The 19,992-nt window shown below is 34.6% G+C and overlaps 2 protein-coding genes across 13 annotated transcripts in view; one reads left to right on the top strand and one right to left on the bottom strand.

Annotated features, from left to right (window-relative positions):
- Window positions 1–2,856, top strand: part of ARMC2 (armadillo repeat containing 2) — a 203,383-nt gene extending 200,527 nt beyond the window's left edge. For all 7 annotated transcript variants that reach the window (XM_074368517.1, XM_074368518.1, XM_074368522.1 and 4 more), the window contains one exon: window positions 18–2,856. In XM_074368517.1, the coding sequence (XP_074224618.1) occupies window positions 18–175 (158 nt within the window). In that variant the 3' untranslated portion in view covers window positions 176–2,856. The remainder of the gene's footprint in view (window positions 1–17) is intronic.
- A 5,919-nt stretch (window positions 2,857–8,775) lies between these two features.
- Window positions 8,776–19,992, bottom strand: part of SESN1 (sestrin 1) — a 90,204-nt gene continuing 78,987 nt past the window's right edge. For 4 of the 6 annotated variants that reach the window (XM_074368530.1, XM_074368535.1, XM_074368533.1 and 1 more), the window contains exons 5-11: window positions 18,051–18,293; window positions 17,911–17,964; window positions 15,919–16,066; window positions 14,570–14,682; window positions 12,226–12,416; window positions 10,496–10,640; window positions 8,776–9,936 (exon numbers count right to left, since the gene is read on the bottom strand). In XM_074368530.1, the coding sequence (XP_074224631.1) occupies window positions 9,850–9,936; window positions 10,496–10,640; window positions 12,226–12,416; window positions 14,570–14,682; window positions 15,919–16,066; window positions 17,911–17,964; window positions 18,051–18,293 (981 nt within the window). In that variant the 3' untranslated portion in view covers window positions 8,776–9,849. The remainder of the gene's footprint in view (window positions 9,937–10,495; window positions 10,641–12,225; window positions 12,417–14,569; window positions 14,683–15,918; window positions 16,067–17,910; window positions 17,965–18,050; window positions 18,294–19,992) is intronic. The other 2 variants (XM_074368532.1, XM_010965395.3) reach the window with 1 other exon arrangement.

The following is a 19,992-nucleotide window of genomic DNA, read 5'->3' as shown; positions in this document are numbered from 1 at the left end:
TAATTTTTCTGGTACAGATGAAGAACTAGCACTGGATGGGAGTTTTGACCAAGACCTAAAAAACTATCACAGACTCCACTGGGAAACAGAATTCAAACCCGTGGCACAGCAGCTTCTACACCGAATTCAGAGGCATCACACCTTCCTGGAACCCCTGCCTGTTCCCTCTTTCTAACACGATGCAGATTAACGGCAGAAACAGGAAGTCAGGTCTCCTTCATTCCTGAGAAGTGGTAACAAACACGAACATTTTATTCAGTGTTAACAAATATTGAAAGTTTTTTCAGGTACTGATTTTAGTGAGTAGTTTAAGTATTTTAAAAGAAATGAGCATTTCTTCTTGTTAGGTATTATGGAAAAATGTTCTGCTATGAGAAATGTAAGATGAAAATATATGCATGGCTTTTCTAAGTAAATGACTTTTTTCTTCTATTCTCTGTTAAATAATTTAGTTCTAGTCTTTAAGTCCTGATTTAACAATTGTAGAATTTAAGAGCTTGTCAGCTCAGTAACTGAACTGTGCAATGAAGACTTAGATTTTGTTTATAAAAAGAATGGTGGTCAATACCATTAGGAATACATTACTACATCAACATCTGCATTAATTTTTACAGCATCTAATATTCATTTTTTGGTTAGGAACCAGTATTTTTCTGGTTCTTATATTAAGAGGAATAAGCAAAAAAAATTTAAAGAAGACTGCTTTAGGCCATTTACTCTTTATTAAGTAAGTAAAATAGATGAAAAGGGGAGTATTTTACCTTTTTCTGTTCATTTGAAATAAAATGAGTAAACCAGACAGTCCTTCTAATGGTAACCCTCTGTGACTAGGGAGGTGATGTACTGTACTAGAAAGAATGTAGGCTTAAGCGTATGGCAGATCTCAGTTCAAATCCTAGCTTTCCTTTGCTTGGGCCTTTGGCAAATAACTTAGTATTTTCAGCTTCAACTATAAAATGGGAGTAATACCTATTTTATTATAATGTAGTTTAGAGAAAAAACATTAAATGGGCAAATTGCCCAGTACAGTGACTCTGCGTAGTAGAGGCTGAATAAATTATAACATTATGATGGTAATTAGTTTATTAGTTTGACATTCTGTGTAGGGTAAGTTTGGCTTTTGAATGAATGAGAAAAAAACAAAGAAATTGAGATCACCGTTGTTGTCCCATATTAGCCAAAGAAGATTTGGAAATAGAAGTAGGTTTCCTACTCTGCTCTGTAGGGTGAGAGATGAGCCGTTAATATCAGAAAAGCTGGTACAGCTCATCTCTCACCCAAACAAAATAACAAGACTAATGGGATGAAGACAGCCATCCCAGACTAGACGGGCTCTTAAAGGCTATTAGAAAAAAACCTAAATTTCAGGAACAAATAGACTTTCTAAGGGCTCTTCTAGTTCAAGATTTATCCCTGATTGAGGCGTTGCAAAATCCTCTAGGGACACTCACCTTATTATGGTCTGTCATCCATAAGTATATGCCAATAGATTCACTCCAGTAGATGAAACCATTTTTTTAAAAGTCTGAAGGGCTAATCTCTCAAAACACTTAAAGATCTAAGTTTTTAGTTTATCTATAGCAGGCTGTATATTCCACTTTCAGTGAGAAAGATCAAACTCTTTCCCCTCTAAAACATCCCCCTTGGTACTTATAACTAATATAATAATTCATGATGGAATGAATACCATTATACCTGTTCTCCATATGAAACTCCTCCTTAGACTCATGTGCAAACTAGACCATTTGGAACCATCTACTTGCCTTTAAACAAAATTGTGGTAAAAAACACATAACATAAAATTTACCATCTTAACTATTTTTAAATGTATAGTTCAGCAGCATTAAGTATATTCACATTGTTTTCCAACAGTTCTCTAGAACTTTTTGATCTTGCAAAACTGGAACTCATCTCTGTTAAACAACTCCCTGTTTCCTCCCTCCCTAGCACCTAGCAATGACCATTCTACCTTCTGTTTCTATGAACTTGACTAGTTTAGATACCTCATTTAAGTGGAATCATACAGTATTTGTCTTTTTGTGACTAGCTTATTTCACTTAGCATAATGTCTTCAAATTTCATCCATGTTGTAGCAAGTGATGGAATTTCCTTCCTTTTCAAGGCTGAATAATATTTCCTTGTATGTTTATACTGTGTTTTGTTTATCCATTCATCCAGAGGACATTTGGGTTGCTTTTAACTTATAGTGATTGTGAATAATGCTACTATGAACATGGGTGTATAAATAGCTCTTTGAGATCCTGCTTTTGATTCCTTTGGGTATATACCCAGATATGAATTACTGAGTCATATAGTACTACTATTTTTAATTTTTTGAGGGCTATCTATACTGTTTTCCACAGAGGCTGCGCTATTTCACATCACTATCAGTGCACAAGGGTTCCCATTTCTTTACATCTTTGCCAACGCTTATTATTTTCTGTGTTGCTGTTTGATAGTAGCCATCTTAATGATTGTGATGTGATATCTCATTGTGGTTTCAATTTGCATTTCTCTAATAATTAGTGATGTATATCTTTTCATATGATTGTTGGCCATTAATATGTCACTTTGGAGAAGTTTTTTGCCTATTTTTCAATCAGGCTATTTGGGGTATTTTTTTTGGTGGTGGTTGTTGAGTTATAGGGGTTATTTATATATTCTGGATATTAAGCCTTTATCAGATACATGATTTACAAATATTTTCTCCCATTCTGTAGGTTGTTGCCTTTTTACTCTGTTGATTGTGCCCTTTGATGCAGAGAAATTTTCAAGTTTGATGTGTAGTTCTATTTTCTGTTTTTTCTTTTGTCTTTGCTTTTGGTGTTATATCCAATAAATCACTGCCAAATCCAATGTCCTAAAGCTTTCCCCCTGTTTTTTTTTTTCAGGACTTCTATAGTTTTAGTTCTTGCATTTAGGTCTTTAGCCCTTTTCAGTTAATTTTTGTATATGGTTCTAAGGTAAGGGTCTAACTTCATTCTTTTGCATGTGGATGTCCCATTTCCCCAGCACCATTTGTTGAAAAGACAGTCCTTCCTCTTTGGCCCTGGCCCCCTTGTTGAAGATCATTTGACCATATATATGAGGGTTTATTTCTGGGTGCTCTGTTTGATTTTATTGGTCTATTATGTCTGTGTTTATGCAAGTACCACACTGTTTTGATTACTGTAGCTTTGGAAAATGTTTTGAAATCAGGATATGTGAGATCTCTAACTTTGTTCTTTTTCAAGATTGTTTTGGCTACTTGGGGTCTTTTGAGATTCCATGTGAATTTTAGGATGGATTTTTCTATTTCTGCCCCAAAGCATTTTTTTTTAAGAGATTGCATTGAATTTTTAGATTGCTTTAGGTGGTATTGACATCTTAACAATATTAGGTCTTCCAACCCATGAACACAGGATGTCTTTACATTTATTTGTGTCTTCTTTAATTTTTTACAGTGATGCTTTGTAGTTTTCAGTATCAAGTCTTTCAACTTCTTTGGTAAATTTATTTCTAAGTATTTTATTCTTTTTGATGCTATTATAAATGGAACCGTTGCCTTAGCTTCCTTCTTAGATTGTTCATTGTTAGTCTATAAAAATGCAACTGATTTTTGTGTGTTGATTTTGTTTCTTCCAACTTTGCTGGATTTACTAGTTTCTACAGGGTTTTTGTTTGTTTGTTTGTAATCTTTTAGGGTTTTCTACATATAAGATCAGGTCATCTGCAAACAGAGATAATTTTATATTTCCTTTCTAATTTAAATGTCTTTTCTTTTTCTTGCCTAATGCTCTGGCTAGGACTTCCGGTACTGAGTGGTGAGAACAGGCATGTTCCTGATCTTAGAGGAAAAGCTTTTAGTCTTTTACAGAGTCCGATGTTAGCTATGGGGTTTTCATATATGACCTTTATTACATTTAGGTAGTTTCCTTCCACTTCTAGTTTGTTGAATGGTGGTTTGTTTGTTTGTTTTTATCATGAAAGGGTGTTGAATTATGCCAAATGCTTTTTTGCATCATGTTTTTTCTCCCCCTTCATTCTGTTAATATGGTGTATTGCATTGGTCAGTTTTTGTATGTTGACTCATCCTGTCAGTTCCTGGAATAAATCTGACTTCATTGTTTTGATGTGCTGTTGACTTCCCTTTACTAGTATTTGTTAAGGATTTTTGCAACAGTGTTCATCTGGGATATTGATCTGTAGTTTTCTTTATCTTTTTCTAGCTTTGGTACCAGGGTAATTTTGACCTCACAGAATGAGTTTGGAAGTGTTCCCTTGTCTTCAATTTTTTGGATGAGTTTGGTATTAATTCTTCTTTAAATTAATGTTTGGTAGAATTCTGCAGTGAAACCATTTGGTCCTGGTCTTTGTTGAGTTTTTTTTTTTTTTTTAACATTTATTATTGATTTATAATCATTTTACAATGTTGTGTCAAATTCCAGTGTTCAGCACAATTTTTCAGTCATTCATGGACATATACACACTCATTGGCACATTTTTTTCTCTGTGAGTTATCATAACATTTTGTATATATTTCCCTGTGCTATACAGTGTAATCTTGTTTATCTATTCTACAATTTTGAAATCCCAGTCTATCCCTTCCCACCCTCCACCCCCCTGGTAACCACAAGTCTGTATTCTCTGTCTGTGAGTCTATTTCTGTCCTGTATTCATTGAGTTTTTAATTACTGATTCAATCTCCTTACTAGTTATAGGTCTGTTCAGATTTTCTATTTCTTTGTGATTCAGTCTTAGTAGGTTTGTGTTTCTAAGTTACCCAATTTGTTGGTGTATAACTGAAGATGGTATCTGCTCTCCTTTATATTTATGTTGGCTGATAATGTCCCCTTTTTCATTTCTGATTTTATATATTTGAGTCTTTTTTTCTCTTAATCTAAAGTTTTGTTAATTTTGTCGATATTTTCAAGCAAGTCTTAGAAAACAATAGAAAAAAAAATCTATTGTCTGTTTTATTTATCTCTGCTCTAACCTTTGTTTCCTTCCTTCTGCCAGCTCTGGGTTTGGATTGTTCTTTGTTTAGTTCCTTGAAGTGTGAAATTAGGTTGTTGATTTGAGATCTTTTTCTCTTTTTTAATGTAAGGGTTTATAGTTCTAAACTTCCATCTTAGCACTGTATCTAAGTTTTGGTGTGTTGTGTTTTACTTTGTCTCGAGATACTTTCCAACTCCATTTGTGATTTCTTCTTTGATGCATTGGTTGTTTAAGAATGTGCTGTTTAATTTCTACACGTTTGGGCTTTCCAGTTTTTTTTTCAACTATTGATTTCTAGTTTTATTCCATTATGATTGGAAAAGATACTTTGTATGATTTCAATCTTGTAATATTTGTTAAGACCTGTGGCTTAACGTGTGGTCAATCCTAGAGAATATCCCATGTACACTTGAGAAGAATATGTATTCTGCAGTTATTGGAGTGTTCCATATGTGTCTGATAGGTCCAACTGGTCTAGAGTGTTGTTCAGTCCTGTTTATCTTCTCGTGGTTCTAGTCATTGTTGGAAATGGGTATTGAATCTACTATTACTGTGTTGCTATTTCTTCAATTCTGTTAATGTTTACTTCATATATTTAGGAGCTCTAGTATTTGGCACTTAATTGTTATGTCTTCCTGGTAAACTGACCCTTTTGTCTGGTATTTGTATAGCTACTTCTCTCCTTTGGTGACTGTTTGCATGGAATATCTTTTCCATCCTTCACTTTCAGCCTATATGTGTCCTTAGATCTAAAGTTAGTCTCTTATAGACAGCATATAGTTGGATCCTCATTTTTAATTTTATCCATTCAGCCAATTTATCCATTCAGCCAATCTATGTCTTTTGATTGGGGAATTCAATCTGTTTACATTTGATGTAATTACTGATAGGAAAGAACTTACTATTGCCTTTTTGTTAATTGTTTTCTATAAGTTTTGTAGGTTTTTTTGTCCCTTATTTCCTTTCCTTCCTCCTTTGTGTTTCATTGTTGGTTTTGTTTTTTGTCTTTTTGTAGTGACATGCTTTCATTTCCTTCTCATTTCTTTTTGGGTATATCTAGAGAGATTTTCTTTGTGGTTACCCTGAGGATTGTGTTTTAAAATATTAAAGTTAATAACAATCTATTTTAAGCTGATAATGATTTGATTTGCATACAAAAACTCCACTCCTTTCCAGCTCTGCCCACTCCCCACTTTGTTATTGATGTCCCATAAGTCCCTTAGGTTCTCTTCACTTTACTTCTTGTCCCTCTGACTTGATAGTATCAAATAACCTCCAAGGTTATTACCAGAACTCCAAAGTTATTGATAATATCAGTAACTCTCCAAGGTCACTGCTTCTTTTGTCTGTATGATCGTTTCCTTTTGAACTCGTTTATTTTTCAATTCAGTTGTTGTATCCTTTAGGTCCAGAATTTGGTTCATTTTTTATTCTGTCTCTTTGTCAACAGTGTTTGTGCATCCTTTTCCTGATTTGTCAGTCTTGTTCTCTTTTAGTTCATTGAACATCTTTAAGATGACTGTTTAAAATTCTTTGCGAGGTAATTGAGAGATTTGTATTTCTTTAGGGTTGGTGTCTGGAGATTTATTTTGTTTCTTACATTGGGCCATGTTCTCGTGTTTCTTTATATGCCTTGTGAACTTTGTTGAGATTTGGACATTGGAAAAATAGCTACTGTTTCTGGGGATGTGTCTTCTCTGGGCATGTGTGTATGCTTTTATTCCAGGATACACATCTGCTTTTAACTGTCTTAATTTCCATAAAAAGCTTGTCTCTGTTGCTCCCCAGGAGCTTTTTATTTCAATTTCTATTGTATTCCTGTCTATCCTCTTGGATCCCCTGCACCTGCTTACAGAATGGTAGACTCCCTGCTGCACTAATGCACCTCTTTGCTCACATCTATTTTCAGTGGTCTCCAACTGGCATCCAAATCATGTCACTAGTCTCACTATATTGCTCCAGGTTAGGTGAGACAAAACTTAGTCCCTCAAACAGCTCCCAGACAGGCCAGAATACTGGAAACAAATTTATCTTTTTTCTTTCTGTCCCAAGGGAGGTGCCAGGAATTGGTTTCCTCTCAACTGTACCATGCTATGCCAGGAAGCGGGAAGGGCTAGGATGAGCAAAATGCCCCAGATTTTTGTGCATCTTTTGGTGCAGCCTCCTCCTGGTTTTGCGTTTGCCTGAGTTGTAGTTTCCCAGGTGGTTTCTAGACTTCTCACAAAGGTGTTTTGATCCTCATATTATTGTTAGCTCAGTAGCTCAGTGTCTCCATGGGGAATGAGGACCCTGGAACTTCATTGGTGATGTCACTCCCCACCCACCTGCCTTTTGCTCTCCCTTGATACTCACAAGTCACAAATGTGTAACAAACTTTCATAGTATCTTAATGATGGAAAATATGCTTATTCAACAAGTTTCATTTATTTACTTATCTACCAATGGTCTTTTATCAGAATAATTTGAAATAGATAAACCCTTAGAAGAATAAAAATCTCTTAGCTTTTAAATGAATTTCAAGTTAAAAATATCACTATTTATATGAAGTTAAACTTAAATAATTGTAGTAAATACTTAAGTGTTTGGAATTTACTCTCATTCTTATAGTAAGAGATACTCAGTTAAGTTTGGCCTAATAAAAAAGTTCAATTTTTACCAAAAAAAAAAAACCAAACAAACCTCTCAGACTTAAAAAATTGAATCTCAAAACCTCAAACAGAAATCTATTCATGATTATTTAAGAAAAAAAAATTCCTCTTGTAGGGGAGTTTTGATATCCCAGAGAATATTCTATTTTACCTTCCCCAATTATTTTGGAAACTGTTAGTTTCAAAGATTATAGTAACATTAGAAATCCTGTGTTTAGTTTTGAGAAAACATCGAGTTGCAGGAAACACCTGTTAAATGGGAGGTGTTGAAACATCAACTTTGTATGACAGGCACGCCTTTATTACTTTAGATTTAGGTATTTTTTAAACTCTTTAAAACTTTCAACTTGTGATTTCTAAGTAGTTGTAAACTTCAGCCAAATAAGATAATCAATTCAGTTAGAACCTCTATTAGAAATTTTGTATTTTCAAAAGAAAGTGCCAAGAACAAAGAGCAGAAAGCAGTATGAGTAGATTTAACTATACTCCAGTGCAACACTACTGGTTGGATTCACCTGTATTGCTATGATGAAGTAACCAGCAGCAGACAGAAAAAGGCAAAGGCATGATGCAAATTCAATGGGTAAGATCATTTGTATGTTATTGTAGCTGACTATAAATGGACTTATTCATTTCTCTAAATATAAAATATATTCAAGATGATAATTTCTACTTAAGGTGATAGTCTTGTCTTCCCATTTGTATATATCCATGAAGGTAAGTAGCACCTCTATTCAAAATTGTGCATCCCCACTATAAATTTATAGGTACTAGATTGAGCTCAATAAATGTTTTGATGAGTAAGAGTTATTACAACAGCTTTGATAAAATTTAGAGCTATTTCTAGTTGTTTGACATTGTCTTTTTTTTTTTTGTTCTGTAGTTGCTCCTTAATTAGCCTTTGTTTCTAATCATTTTTAATAATTCTATTTGACTTCTAAAACATCTCAGTTCAAAAGGGACAAGGCATGGGACTATACTAGTCATTTCCAAGATAAAACTCTTCTTTGTATCTTTAAAAATGACTTCAAGAGTTTGCCATTTAACAGCAGTCTCCAGGATCATTTAAACATGATGGCTAATGAAAGTCAATAGAAACAGAATTGTTAGTGATTGTCAAGTCATGACTCTTTAAGACTGAGACAGGAAATAAAATTGGAGAAAAATCATTCTTTATTGAAAAATACCAATAATACTGACAGACTTCAAAAGCAATTCACGCTTCCAGAATACAAAGTACTTAATACATTTTTTTCAAGCCTGTTTGCATTTCAAAGTTAGCATCTTTGTAAATCAATTTGATAACTTGACTAAAAATATTTTCCAGCTTTATTATTGAAGGAGCTGCACAACCTTTGAAGTGGGGACCATGAGGTGGGCAGGCACAGAATGCACCAGTCTACAGCAACATTTCCCATAACTTTGGTGCTGGAAACAAAAATACTGCACTAGACAGCCGCCCTCCAGTGTCAGAGAATCTTGGGAAACAGCATATCAAAAGATAGCTGCCTTTTCTTATAATTTACACATTTTCATTTAAGATTGCTTTAAAAAAAATCTTTAATAATGCCACTGTAATTTAATGTCATCCAATAACTGAATTTTAAAAAAACAACTATAATGAAAGAAATGAACTGTTACCATCAAAATGGTCTTTGCTGGCTGTGAGTAATTTTAGATGCAAAAAAATTAACACATATGCAAGTTTAATTTGAAACCACACAAATTATGTATGTAGGCTCAGATAGTAGCAGTGTTCACTTTTATTACTAATAGCTTAACTGGAACAGCCACTCTATTCATTCCACCAGCAGGAATAATAGCAGCACCAATATCTAAAATTCTTTATGTATAAAAGCTTACATCATCATTATCCAAGTCCCATTCTTTGCATGCTCCAATTCTTGTTATCTTATTTAACATAAAAGCAACAGGATTTGGAGAGTTACTATTTGCTGTATTAAAATAGTTATACAGCATCTTGTACTGTCAAAAAGCAAAATACTGTGAATAGCAGCCCTTCTTCACAGCTCTAAACTTGAAGCTGCCAAGCACTCACTGCTCGTGCCAGCAGTGGTATTTCCACAGTAAAATAGCAGAAACTAAAGGAATCATGGCACAATGGATTTCTGAATTCTTATATCTACCATTGGTCCTGGGTAGTACCTTCCCCTTGTAGACTACCTCTGCTGATCATTCCATCATCTTTAATGGAGGAAAGGCATCAGGTCATGTAGCGGGTAATGGCTCTCAGAGCATAAAGGAGTTCTGCTTGCATCCTAGCTTCTATAAGAAGCAGATTAACATGAACCTGAATATAAAACACAACATTATTTAAGATTATAAGCATTCAAAATCAGTTTCTAAGGCATCTAATAAACACCAAAAATAAGTATATTTTTTTGTGTGCCACTAACTTAGAAATCTTGGGTTTGTTGAACAGAACATCAATTTCTCAAAACAAAAGTTACCTGATTTTTTTTTTTTTGGATAGATGTATTTGGATAGATGTAGATATATTTGATCACATCTCTTCCTAAACGTTTGTTAGAATACCAACCTCCCCTGCTCCAAATCATCATGAAATAATTTCTATAAAGATGGTTTAAAGTCTGTCTTCTTTCTCCTAAGCAGTGACAGCCACTCCAGCATTTTGAAGACAGGCCAGCACACCTGTTCTCCCTGCCTTTATTCTTTTACTTTAGCACCATAATGTTCCCCTCCAAGGAGTACCTGAGACAGCTGTCCTAGAATATTCTTCTCTGGGTTGACAGAGGTGAAGGAAAGGGTTTGAAAGCCATTAGATTAGGTGAAGGAGCGTAAGGATCACTGCTAAGTTACAGAGTAAACAAGCTACAGTCAGTGCGTACCTTCTCAGAGTGCTTGAACTGCCTCCAGAAGCTATCATACATTCTTTTGGTAACCTTTTCAGGAGTGCAAACAACAGTTTTGATATAAACTTTAAAGCTACGATCCAGTAGCTGGTTAATTTCACCATAGTCATAGTCGTCATATCTGTTAAAAGACAAAGTGAGAATAATATTTTCCACGTACAGTCTATCTTCTTCTTACAAAAGTACATCAATAGTAAATGCTGGGTTCTTTTTCCCTCTTTGTGTAGGCAGCTGTCCCCCAAAATAACAGCTTTATAATGTTTAATTGGGGGTGGATGAATGAGCATAAAGGGATAAGAATCAGAAATTAGGGAGATGAACAAAAAAACTGCTAGTGCCCAGGTTTAATGGAGGCACTGGGGGGATTGAACCCAGGACCTTGTGCATGCTAAGCGCATGCTCTACCACTGAGCTACGTCCTCATTTACATTTACATACATTTACAATCATGAATAAGCAGCTACAGTGAGGAACAAATTCTGGAAACACTGTTTAAGTATTGCCGAAATTAAGAAATTAATTAATTAATTAATTAATCAGACAATATTATTATTGGTACTATTGCATGATGTATAATCTACTTCTCATGTTTCCAGGAGTTTCTAGGGTCAGATGAGAAAAAAACGGCGGTGGGTTATCTCAGAGAGAAGAATGGTCAGTTTATTGATGGCCTCACACTGTCCACACTTAGGAGAGGCTGTTCTGCTTCAAGCCAAGATGGTCGTAGGCATCAGTGTCTGCTCTGCCCCACTGGGTGATAATTTCTAGGACACCAAGGGACTGAAGTTTCCTATTTAGTTTTTAGTGAAAAAGGGAGAAAGCTCTTGCAAAGCTGGTCCTATACCCACTCAGGAGGCTAAAGTTAGTAGTCTGGCCACTGATAAAATGAATAGCAAGAGAAAGTCTGACTTTACATCTAAAATAATCAGAAAACAAGGGAGGAGGACGTAGCTCAGTGGTAGAGCATGCGCTTAGCATGCACAAGGTCCTGGGTTCAATCCCCCCAGTGCCTCCATTAAAAAAATAAGTAAACCTAATTACCTTCCCCCTGCCAAAAAAAACCATGCACAAGGTCCTGAGTTCAATCCCCAGTGCCTCCATCAAAAAAAAATAAGTACACCCATTCACCGCCCCCCCCAACTAAAAAAAAAGAAAAACGAACAAAAAGAAAACAAAATAATCAGAAAACACTATAGCATAGAGTTTGGGTGTGTGTGCTAGAACGTGGTACATCATGGCTGCAATTCTTATATAGCATAATAATGTCTTGGTACCTAACAGGGTATGAAAGTTGTGCATTTTGATGAAGTAGCATGGGAGAAGATGCTCTTCAGAAGAGCACTGTAAGACTGGTAAGTTCCAAGGGGTAGAAATATGAGTGTGTCAGGAGATAGAAGATGATACTATGCACGTCTGGAGACAAACTCTGCCTCTGCTTGTCTATGCTCTTGGACCAGCTTGCTTGCCCTCCCCTTCCCTGGAGGCATCTGTTATTTAACTTTTGTCAACGTCCTTAACTCCCTAGCTAGGAGAGAGGAAATACCACGCTACAATAAATCAATTTTTTGAAGCGTAAGAAATAAGATATTGGGGAGCGGATGGTTTTGAGTATATTAGTATGTGTTTCTGTGTGTATGTGTTCAAAGCACCTGAATAATTTAGCCTGAAGGAAAACATCTCTTTATAATATGAGAAAACAGACTAACCTTATTCCAAACATGCAGTGAATATAGTTCCAAATAGCCCGTCTGAGCATTGAGGTATCAACATCTTTGTGCATTGCCATTGTATTATAAGTAAGATTGTAAGCAATGTGAAATTTTTCATCAATCAACTGTCCCACATCTGGATAAAGACGATTTACCAAAGAATAACCATGGTCTTCCCAACAATAGTCCTAAATACAGAGAATAGAACAAATATGATTAAAATGGGGCCAAGTACAGTTCTACATCTATTGCTCTGCAGTGCAGTGAGATTACTGACAGTTGAAATCCACTGCTTTTCTAGTACATCCCTAGCTCTCAGCTTCAGGGGCACTCCATGTTTTCAATTTCTATACTGCAACATGAAAAAGTATGTTTCATAACTGAGCAAGTTTAAAAACCAATGGAATCCCTTTTCTTTACAAAAAGACCACCCATCTTCAGCTTTTTCTCTTTCACTGTCTTCCCAGTCAGCCTCCAGAAGTGACCCATCTCAGGAGACCTCTCCTTTTCCATTGCTACAGGCATCCAGATGGTTCTCAAATTTTGTAGATTTTTAATTCAACATATCCATCACTTACTCCTTTTCTTCCTACCCCCTCTGACTCTCAGCCCTACTGTTTCCTAATTAGTTTTCCTGCATGAAATCTCCCTGCTTCCTTTCTTTCCGTGTCAAGCAAAACTTAGTAAGTGTCCAACTTCTATGTCTCCCATATTTATTTCCCTAAAACATCTCTTTGATATTATGCTATCATCACTGTGGCCAAAAACCTATAAATCTAATCAATTTTAAACTAACTTCCCACTAATTAGAAAAATCCTTTGCTTGAAGCTCTCAGCAGCCCAGCCAGTTTCTTTATGATCCTTTCCCTCACTCTGTCCCTCAACCTAAACTCAAGATTGCCGACAGTCTCCTTTGCTTACAATGCCCGTGTTTTAAAGCCACTCAAATCCTCAAATCTCTCAAATCTTAATCTCTCTCCGTAAAATGTCCAGCCCACATGACCTCTTCAACTGAATTCTATTTCCTGACACAATTTCACTATCAAGTAAAATATTCTAGAACTCTGCCTTATGGCTAATTTTAGTTCCTTAAACAAAGAAGAAAAAAATCTCATAGCTCTCAAATATTTTCATAATTCTGGTAAAATAATTATTACTTAATACTCGCCCCCTCACAATAATTGGGAAAGTAGGGAATATCAATTCATGTGAATTATATATTTACCTTTCTAAATTAAATATATATATATAACAGATTGTGTAAGAAATACATATAAACTTTAGTGTGTTTCTACTATGATTTGGAAGCAGTCATAAAACTATAGTACAGAATAGATAAATATTTGTCAATTTATGATTCTCAACTTTTATTTTAGAACTAATGCAGCTACCATTGCTCCTGAGATATAGTTGCAAATCACTTAGCACAGTTTCCTGCCAAAGCACAAACAGAGAAGGAGCCTGGTATCCTGGAGGACCACTTGGTCCCTAAGTTTCCATGGACTCAATATATACAGAATTGTACTGGGGAAGTTTTACTGTATATTTTAAAGTTAATGATCTACGAGCTAGTGAAACTGGGTCTACCAATAATAATTCTACTCCCTACATCACAAACTTTATTAACTGAAGAGACAGGTGTTAAGTAATTTTGGAATAACAATTATTTATGTGAATCCTCGTCAAGGTTTAAATTTGAAACCCTCAAAAATTCTATTGCTTCAAATAACATTCAGTTCAAATTTTAAAGGGAATTAGGATACTGTAATCTTCGTGACTTATTTTCTATGGTATCTGTGATAAATTACCCAAATTAAAATAAAAATTAAAAATTTGCTGTCCCTAAAAGTCCTAATTTAAGCATATCTTTCTTTGATTTTCTCATCCTTTTTTCCTCCACCCACACACACATAATGCTTGAGGTGTGAGGACATTTCTCTTGTCACTCAGGCCTGGTGCATATCAGTGCAGAAATTGCCTCACTTTAACACTGGGGCTCAGTAAGAAAGGGGGAGAAAAAAAACAATGTTATAAATGTTAGGTTCAAATATAATTATTATGTATTGTTTAGCTATATTAAGAACTTTTGAGCTTTTGCATACCATCTGGGAACCTAAAACTACTGTAAATTCTGTTCTATGGATGAATGTGTTTTGAATTCTGAGCAACTGATTTATGAACTTTAACAATAAATACACCTAACAGAATTGCCTGTACATATAGTTAAAAGTTACTTCTTTCTGCAACACTTTCTAGTTCTCAAATGCAGGCGGCTCTTCCTTATTTTAAATCAGACAGATATTTCTAACCAATCAAGTACACAAACAAGTTGCCTTTTTACCTGGACTCGAAATGTTGGGACGTGCATCCCATGCCTAGAGAAATCCTTATAGCCATAACTAGTGTCCTCAAAATGACGAGACACGTCTCTTGCTGGTGTAGCTTCTTCGTCATCTGAAATAATTTTTAAAAAAAAAGCCACTGAAAGCTTTTCAAAAGTAGGATGCCAGTTAAAATTCATTTTACCTATAACAAGTAAAAACAGGATAACCCTTTCTCTGACATTGAGTAACCAATATCACTAAAATAAAGTCTTAAAACTATAAAGAGAAATAGCTTACTTACTAGTAAATGGAATATAACAAAAGGATCCTCTGTTATAAAAAAGTACTCATGGTTGAATTTCCTATGCTTCTCATTCTTCTCTTTTATGGACCCCCTTCTCCCTCTGTGTCCTTACTCCGGCTTATACATATTAGGTTCTACTTAAAAGTAAGTACTCCAAGTATGAAAACCCTTTTGAATAATCTTTATGGTGATAACAAATCAGCTGTGCTCTACACTTCAGCACTTGGACTATTTCTGGTTGAATATTAATGTCATACAATACATAAAATGATCTCTTTCACAGCTCAAAGGTCCTAGAAACAATTCTACAATGATGAATGAAGGAAAGGCTCTGTATGTCACCATTTTTACAATGTTTCCTGCACTGCTCTAAGCCTTTTTGGATTATCTTCATGTTTAGGAGTTGATGAGATTATATTTTCAAGTAAATAGAATCAAAAACTTCTCCTCAAGCTAACATCCAACCTCCATTTATACAAACTTGATTTTTCCTTTGCTATTAAGAAATTTGGTGCTTTTAACACACATACTCTTTCCCCCACTGTATTATCATCAAAATACATTTTGAGATACTTTATTAACTTTTTTTCCTTTAAATTATCTGGTTTACATATTAAATCCTATAGCCTACATATAGATAAAGGCCAAACATAAAGGACTTAGGTGGTTGTTAGTTGTTTAATAAATAGCTCCTTTTCACAAATCATAGAATTTTATAGCTGGACTCAATATCAGGCCAAATGCAACTTCCTCATTTTAAAGTAGAGAAAAAAGGGAGCACTCAGGGTTAAATGACTTATATTTACAGAGCTTACTAGCAGTGATTTTAGTACTAGAACGCAAATCACATGTCCTTTCTCTTAGTCTAGTGCTATTTTCACTGTAACTTCTTTTTCTAGGCTGTCTGACTTATAAGCAGGAATATTTGTGCAATAGCTTCTCTAAAAGGAAAGACATATTTGGATTGATATTTTAAAACTTTTAAATTCTCTTAAGTAAAAAAGTTGGGCTCTTTTTTGTAAGCAATAAAATTTTTATTGACTCTGTAATGGTTGCTTTTACCTGAAGAGAAGACAAACATGCTCTCTCTTTTTTCTATTTCAAAACGTGAAGCCATCTCTTCTTGACTTGCCTCCTCTTCATCCCGACACTCCTGTAACTGTCTCATCTTTTCCATGAGGGCTTCGACCTCAAAGAAGGAATCACTTACCTGAAGAAAGTGTAATTAACATTACACATGTCAGACATGGGATGACATTCTTGAATTATCTTTTATAGATCTTATAATTTTAATGCACATGAATGAATCAAAAACAATTATTTTGGCCTATTACATACACAGATATGCAAAATTTAAAATATAAGAAAAATTATTTTAAGAGCACATTCTAGTGTTTTACCTTTTAAAATTAGTGATAACGTCAACTGTTAGTGCTAAGTTTTAAAAATTAACATTACTTGTTAATTTAGAACAGAACTGAATATTTAAAAGTTGAACTTTTACTTGTTCAATTAGTTAAATAAGATACACAAAGTATAAGTGATTTTGCATCAACTGTTTACACTGGGCAGATTGTCAATATACAGGCATACCTCAGATATATTGTGGTTTCAGTTGCAGACCACTGCAATAAAGTGAATATCACAACAAAGCGAGTCACATGAATGTTTTGGTTTCCCAGTGCAGGTAAAAGTTACATTTACACTATACTGTAGACTATTAAGTGAGCAATAATAGCATTATGTCTAAAAAAAGGACATACCTTAATTTAAAAATATTCATTGCTAAAAAATGCTCAACAGCCAGGAATAGGGAGCTTATCTACTAGAGAAATTTTAAAAAATTCTATCATTTCTCTATTCTCTCATTTAGTGGAAGGATAATTAGAAGCAGTACTTTTTCTTTAGCCCTGTACTAAAAGGTGGGGAAGGACAACAATCCAACCCTAAGCATCCTAGCAACTGATATATTCTCCCTTAAACTATTTCATAACCTCTAAGCTTTGATAAATAATCAGTGGCCATACGCAGGACTATAACATGAAACCTGATAGCTCAACAGAGGGTTGTCAGCACAGTGCAGTGATCAGCCTTGGGAGAATGAGTCTCCTTCCTGTGCTGATCTCACCACGTGTAAATGCTATCCCATCTTTTTTATTATTATTATTTATTATTATTAATTATTATTATTATTATTATTATTATTATTATTATTATTAATTTATTTTACCATGCAACAAAACCTGATAAATGCCAAGCACTGTACTAGGCCTTTTACTGCTTTAGAGACATTTCATTTAAACTTCACAATAACCTTGTGTTTGACCTTAATTTAGAAATGAAAGAATGGAGGCTCAGAGAGGTTAGATAACTTGCCAGCAGTCAAATATGTTAAGTTAAAGTCAAGTATATAAATTCAACCTGTCTAAATCTGTTTCAAAGGAATAATACAACTGAGAACATCTGTGCAAAGTATTCAGGAGGCTCTGATGTTGTTTCTGTAATTTCTCTTTGGAAACATAAACCCCTGCTCTTTCACTACAGTGAAAGAATGCAGAGGGAATTTTGATTAATCATATATAGGAATTAAAATTTGCTTATTGAAAATTCAACTCATTCTGATCTATTTCAAAGGAGTAACAAAACTGAAAAAATATAAAAGCCAGAGGAAAGGAATAGAGGTGAAAGTATTTAAGTAAATTTATATTCACTTTTATATACATTTGTGAGATGGTAAACATGAAAAAGTATTTTAAAGGGAGAAATTTCCAGGTCAAGGCTGATTAAATCTTCTGAAACATAAACAATTAAGAGGTCAGCCTGTTTCTTTTGCGCAAAAGGGAAGAAAAAGCTGTGATCAGTATCAGGAAGTTTCTACTACCAAGTTCCACTGTTCTCAGCCTCCTCTCATTTCACGCAGTAGCCATTCAATACTAGCTCCGGTGGCTTCTGATCCTAAAATCATTGGAATGTAACCTCCCAGAGGGTCTTATAATTTTGTATATCCCTTAGCATCAGACTAGTGCTGGGCATTTGGAGGCAGTCAATAAATACCTGCTGGATGTACAGGTTTTGGGGACTAGTATCTCTCTGGACCTGGTGGATTTTCTAAGAAGCCAAATGAAGAAATAATATAACAGCAATTACTATGATTAGTCTTATAATGATCATATAACAAATAATAGATAACTTACCGAAACATTTCCTGCTGAGTTGACCTGCATCTCATCCACACTGTGATTGCCATTTGTAATGTCACAGAAGCAGTAGTTACTAACAGAAGGAGGTCTGAACGTGTGGCCACCATCACAATGAATTTCTGGACTGATTCCACAGCCAAATGTGAACGAGGCAAGAGAATGATAGTGTGTGAGTAGAACTACTGCATGTACCAGTTCTGCAAGGGACCAGCTGTGCTCTTCAGCTTTTAAAAGTCCCTTGGGGGAAAAAAATGAGAACATATTTTTATACTGGGGTATGGTGTTGGTGAAAAGAATGTAGTTCACCCTGGTATTTAATCTACTGAAAACAGGATTAGTTACTGTATAAAACTTATGAAATTACAATTTGAGACATGTAGAACCCAGAATTTGCTAATTTAATTTTTATGAATATGTATTCATAAGTAGAGCTTAACATAATCTGACAATGACACATTCATTTTTATTACTTTCTGAAAATCCTGATTTAAAAATGTAATAGAATACATTTTGTTTAAAAGCAGTTGCCATATTTCAGATGATGGATTATGCTACATTAACGATGCTGTTAGTTCAAAGTCTCAAACCAAATGTAATAAATTTGTGTTTCAAGTGGAAGCTACTGTGTAAAATATGCCTGTGTTTTTCTGTATTATCAGGACTCCTCAAGGAATTTTTAAGATAGTAGTTTGAACAACTTGGCTCTGAATATTCCTAAGTCATCAAATTATACTTATTTTTAAAATTATACTCAAGGTAAAGTCTACAGTTCTTCAAAGTCTTACAAATTTGTGTCCCTACTGCTTCTTTATAATCTTGTATAATTTGCATTACTATACAATGTAACAGACGTTGCATTAATCATATTGAAATCTTATATCTCCTTGATAGTAAGATATTCCAAATACATAATAGGATCTAAAATGTTCTATAAGGAAGACAAGACCAAAAATATGTTGTATTTTTAAGAATTCCTACTGCATGGTAGACACCTTTAGAGAATGTCAATCTATTTTCATTTGATTATCTTTAGTAATAAATAGAATCAGAAGAAACTAGTTTAAGATGGTATTTTATAAAGATACACAATAAGATACCACTTCACATCTATCAGTATGGCTAAAATCCAAAACACTGGTAATACCAAATGCTGCCAAGGATGTGGGAGATCATAGTGGTACAGCCACTTTGGAAGACAGTTTCACAGTTTCTTACAATGCTGAACACAAGCTTACCATATGATCCAGTAACCATACTTCTAGTTATTTACTCAAATGAGTTGAAAACTTATGTCCATCAAAAACCCTGCATGTGAATGTTTGTAGACGCTTTATTCATAATTGCCCAAACTGGAAGTAACCAAGATATCCTTCACTAGGTGAATGGATAAACAAACTAGTACATCTGTACACTGGCATATTAATTCAGCAATAAAAAGAAATGAGCTATCAAGCCATGAAAAGTCATGGAGAAACCTTAAATGCATACTGAAAAATAAGATAAGCTAGTCTGAAAAGCTATATACTGTATGATTCCAACTATATGACATTTGGAAAAGGCAAAACTATAGAGACAGTAAAAAGAGTAGTAGTTTTGGGGGAAGGCGAGAAACAAACGGAGTGACATAGGGAGTTTTTAGAGAAGTTAAACTATTTTGTATGATACTGTAATGGTGGATAACATGACATTATGCATTTGTCAAAATCTGCAGAACTGTACAACACAGCGAGTGAACCCTAATGTAAATTACAGACTTTAGTGATTCATCAGTTACAGCAAATGTACTATACTAATGCTAGACATTAATAATAAGAGAACATGTGTGTGGCGAGAGTAGAGGATTGAGGAAGGTAGAATATGGGAACTCTGTACTTTCTGGGCCATTTTTCTGTAAACTTAAAACTGCTCTAAAAAATAGTCTATTTAAAAAAATTTT

Source organism: Camelus bactrianus, chromosome 8 (assembly GCF_048773025.1).
Source record: "Camelus bactrianus isolate YW-2024 breed Bactrian camel chromosome 8, ASM4877302v1, whole genome shotgun sequence".
Classification (NCBI taxonomy): Eukaryota; Metazoa; Chordata; class Mammalia; order Artiodactyla; family Camelidae; genus Camelus; species Camelus bactrianus.
This window is presented reverse-complemented; position numbering and strand designations above follow the sequence as displayed.